The sequence below is a fragment of the Athene cunicularia genome (assembly GCF_003259725.1).
Source record: "Athene cunicularia isolate RWA chromosome 1 unlocalized genomic scaffold, athCun1 chr1_part1, whole genome shotgun sequence".
In the NCBI taxonomy this organism is placed as follows: Eukaryota; Metazoa; Chordata; class Aves; order Strigiformes; family Strigidae; genus Athene; species Athene cunicularia.
The window spans coordinates 101545117-101549118 of record NW_020799091.1 but is presented as its reverse complement, the minus strand read 5'-3'; the positions used below and the strand labels follow the sequence as shown (position 1 = coordinate 101549118).

Genomic DNA, 4002 nt, shown 5'->3' with positions numbered 1-4002 from the left:
CCCCCCCCCCCCAACTTTCTACTCTTACTTCCCATAAACTCACATATTACTTTCTGTAACCTTTACGATAAGGACTTACTACCTTGTGGACTTTTATTCTCTGCTTCCATTTTCTTATGCATAGATCAATTTTATTTAGATAAATCAAAGGACATCTGAAAACCAGAAGAAACCTCTGAAACTACTAACTTACTGGTAGGTTAGGTTTGGTATTTTTGGTAGTGGTAAACAAAAATATAATGAATGTAAGAAAGTAATACTCCTAGTAAAAAGACAAAGCAACTGATGAAAAATCAATTTTAATAGACATTACAATATCTTCCTTAAAATTACTATTCTAGACCATAAAGCCCAAATACAGAAAAAAAACTGAACAAAACACTGCAAGAAACAGAAGGAACAACCAATGGGTGAAAACAGGAATGAAGATGCTAAGAGAGCAAAGATCTGAAGAGTGAATTATCTTACTTTCTAAAAGAGGTGTTTTCACAGGAGAATTGGTTTGACATTTAGGAAGCAAGACAGCTACTGCTATGGCAATAAGCAATAGCCGCTGCTTTAAAAAAGAAAGGCAGGCAAGGGATGGTATAGAAAGACATAAGTACTAAAGCAACTCAAGCCATGCCCTTTTGTTTCATGGCATGAAATCCACATTTTCTTTTCAAATTGTCACACACTGGTACGAGGTTATCACGCTTTCACAGCATGGAGACAAAACAAAATTAGATCCACAATCTGTTCTTAGGACATAAACTAAGGGTAATAAGTTTCTGCTCTCAAATATGAAATCAGTCTTTGTGACTTCATCTGTAGGGCAATCTTTTTCTATTAAGAAACTCTGAATGGTTCAGTGTGCAGCAGAGACCAATAACTCTGGGCTGCCCCTGTGTATTTCAGTATCAGGGTAGGATGACAGAAGACATGTTACAGCTGACGCTTTCAAGATCAGCCCAGAAAGAACAAGGGCATTTTAAATAATAAACTGTCACCTCAGCTTTATTCAAAATACTTTATAACTAAGCAGCTTATATACTATACAAAAATTATCCCCCAAAGCAAAAGTCAAAGGGAGAAAATTGGTCATAATTCCCCCCCCAGCAATCAGTTTTTGAAGTTGTTTTAACAGGATCTGAAGAGAGCCTCTTTAAAAGGACAAAAAGGCAATGGAGCAGAAAAGGATAAAAAAAAAAGGGAAGGTCCCTACAGACTCAGGTCTCCAGCACATGCCTGCACCTTAGTGCTTCAGAATAACAAACACCATAGTTGTTCCTGAGGATGGCACTTACTTCCTGGCAGTACTGGAGAATCCCTTCCTTCGTCCCAATGCAGGTTTTGGTGCCAGAGGGGTCCGATTCCCACTTTCCGTTCTGCACATTCATGTGCATGTTGAGTTTCCCACAGAACATGGCGATTTGAGGTTCTGCCAGCAACCCAGCATTTCCATCAGCAGGCACCTGAAAGGAGAAGGAAAAAAAAAAGTTTTCATCTCACATCTAACATTTAGGTCCTTCCAAAGCAGGAACAGCTCAAGCAAGCCTGAACCAAACTCTAGGTTTACCCATCCATGGCAGCAAAGGCTGAAATTGTTTCCTTCAGCCAGATTTAAGAAATGTAAATGTGGTTTTCACAGAAATCCAGAACACAATAGCGTAACACAGAGTTTAGAGCTGTAATCAAACTGTTTTGTAGCCCAAAATTTTCTTATTATCGATTTGGGCTAAACACAGAACAATGAGCATACCTGAAGCATGATTACAGATATTTAATTTTCCAAATATACTTGGTGTACTGGGAGGTGTACTGTATATTCGTTAACAATATACAAAGTAACAAGTTTTCCCCAAGAGTTCCTAAAAAAACACCTGAGTATATCTTTTGTCAAGATCCTCTCTAGTTCATTTAGATGTTGAGCACACAGGCTGTATTTTATCATGCATTACAAAGATGAGATTAAAAGCAGTGGCTTCTACATCAGCTTTGTTTCAAATGAACCTTAAAATGCAATGGCTGGGGTGGTAGCAAAATGGGACTGTTGTGAGCTAGGTCTTTACCAAAGTATTGTAGAGTACCAATGACCCGAACATGCACTAACATACTGAGACTTAAGATAGGTCACCCAAAGTGGTGGTCCCTGCCCCCCATGGGCATGCTGCCTGCCCACAGCCCACCAAGCACCACCCAGTTGCCCCCCTCCCTCAACTGCCCCAGCACTGCTGGGTTGTGGAGCCAAACATCAGAGCTGCCCTCAACAATATCCCAGTTAAATGCAATTTTGTAATGTCTGTGAGCTTCCTACCTGCATTTATAAACCAACAACCTTCCTCCCCCATAAACCTCAAAACTGGTTTAAATGCCTCCCACAAGACCACATCACTAAGACAAATCAAGAGCTCTTTTTCAGCCCTCTGACTTCTGGCATAGCCAACCAGAAGGTATAAGTCAGAAGTACTCACTTCAGTTTTACCATCTGAGAAACACAAAACAAAGATAAATCTCCTCTGAAGGTCAGGTTCCTCAAGAGAGAAGTCAATGGCTCTCCACTGTCCCTCCTGCTCCAAAGGCAAGCCTGTTGCATTTGAGGTACCACAGAGTATGCAATTAGGTTTCCATATCTATTTTTAGCTTTTAATTGTTTAACTAGAAGGTTTCTCAAGGGGAAAATTAAAAACATTTTAAGAGTTAATGAAAAAACTGAAGAAACAAAATTACTGTCTTATAAGAGGTATGCAAATCCTGTATCTTAGATCCCCCACTCTTTGTTTAAACAAATACAAAAAACTTCATGAATTTTATATACCTGCAGTAATAATAATAATCAAAAAAAAAAAAATCTAACACCAAGAAACATTGCAGGAGTCAACATCTAGCTACCCTAACACATTAACTTAAAATGCCGCAATTAAAACAAGTATTAATTTATTTTTTTTTTTAGAAAAGGAGAGAACATTTATTTTCATGCCTTCTTTCAGATGTTAACATGTTACTACAATTTAGCTTAAAAAAAAATAAAACGGGAACACTTCTACTGGCAGAGATTTCCCTTTACTATAGCAATTTCTCTTTTCCTGCAGAACAAGTAAGCTCTCTACAATTTAGCAGTCAGCCATCACTGTCCTTCCACTGGGTAATTAGAGTATTTTCCAATAACTGGGATGACACCTTGTCTGGCTTGCTTTGATCAGTAAAACTATCACATGCTTACTAACATCTTCAGAAACTCTGGAAAGCATCTCAAACGTGACACATCTATAACAAATACTTGCAAAAAAAAAAACCAAACCTCCAAATTAATTTTTTTTCTTCATAGATGCAACATTATCTTATGAAAATTTCATTAAAAATAGAAGCGAGTCATTCCACAGGTGACATGTGCATGCGAACTCTATTCACAGTCAGCTCCTCCAACTGAGATGTCTATTAATTTAATAAAGCACACAGCAGTCATACTGTAGCAGATTTTAATTTTTTTTTTCACTCAAAATCTTAAGGTGTAAATTTAGGGAGACATTGCCTTCTGACTTTATAATAGGGAGCTTTTCAGTATTTTTGCCTTAGCTAAGACAGCTAAAGTTGAGGGGAAAAAAATGTGGCTGTTGACTTAGAGTGCTATCAATTTACCTCTAACAACATGACAACCTATGACTGTCTACTTAAAATCTCATTCCCTTCAGAAAAGACATGACATCTCCCATCTTAATGAAATTACCAGAGCAAGTCATGATCACATTTAGCTTTCTATATTTTGAGCTGACAGGGCCATACTAACGAACTGCTCAGCAGAGCACTTCATCTTATTGATTAGGACAACTAAATGTTTCTAATCATAAAGAAATACTGAAGCAATTAACAGACACTGTAAACAGAACTAAAGCTTTTAGATCATGATCATGAATAATTCAAATACTCAACTTCCCAAATTGAACTCTATGTTAAGACTGTCCTTAAAGCAAGGATAGTAGGTTAATGGATTTGTCTGTTACATCTCCGGCTAAGATGCAGCAC

The 4002-nt window shown here is 37.7% G+C and overlaps 1 protein-coding gene across 5 annotated transcripts in view; it reads right to left on the bottom strand.

The window, feature by feature from the left end:
* APP (amyloid beta precursor protein) overlaps nt 1–1460 on the bottom strand; it is a 177119-nt gene extending 175659 nt beyond the window's left edge. For all 5 annotated transcript variants that reach the window (XM_026867753.1, XM_026867769.1, XM_026867761.1 and 2 more), the window contains exon 1: nt 1287–1460. In XM_026867753.1, the coding sequence (XP_026723554.1) occupies nt 1287–1406 (120 nt within the window). In that variant the 5' untranslated portion in view covers nt 1407–1460. The remainder of the gene's footprint in view (nt 1–1286) is intronic.
* Between the last annotated feature and the right edge of the window lie 2542 nt (nt 1461–4002).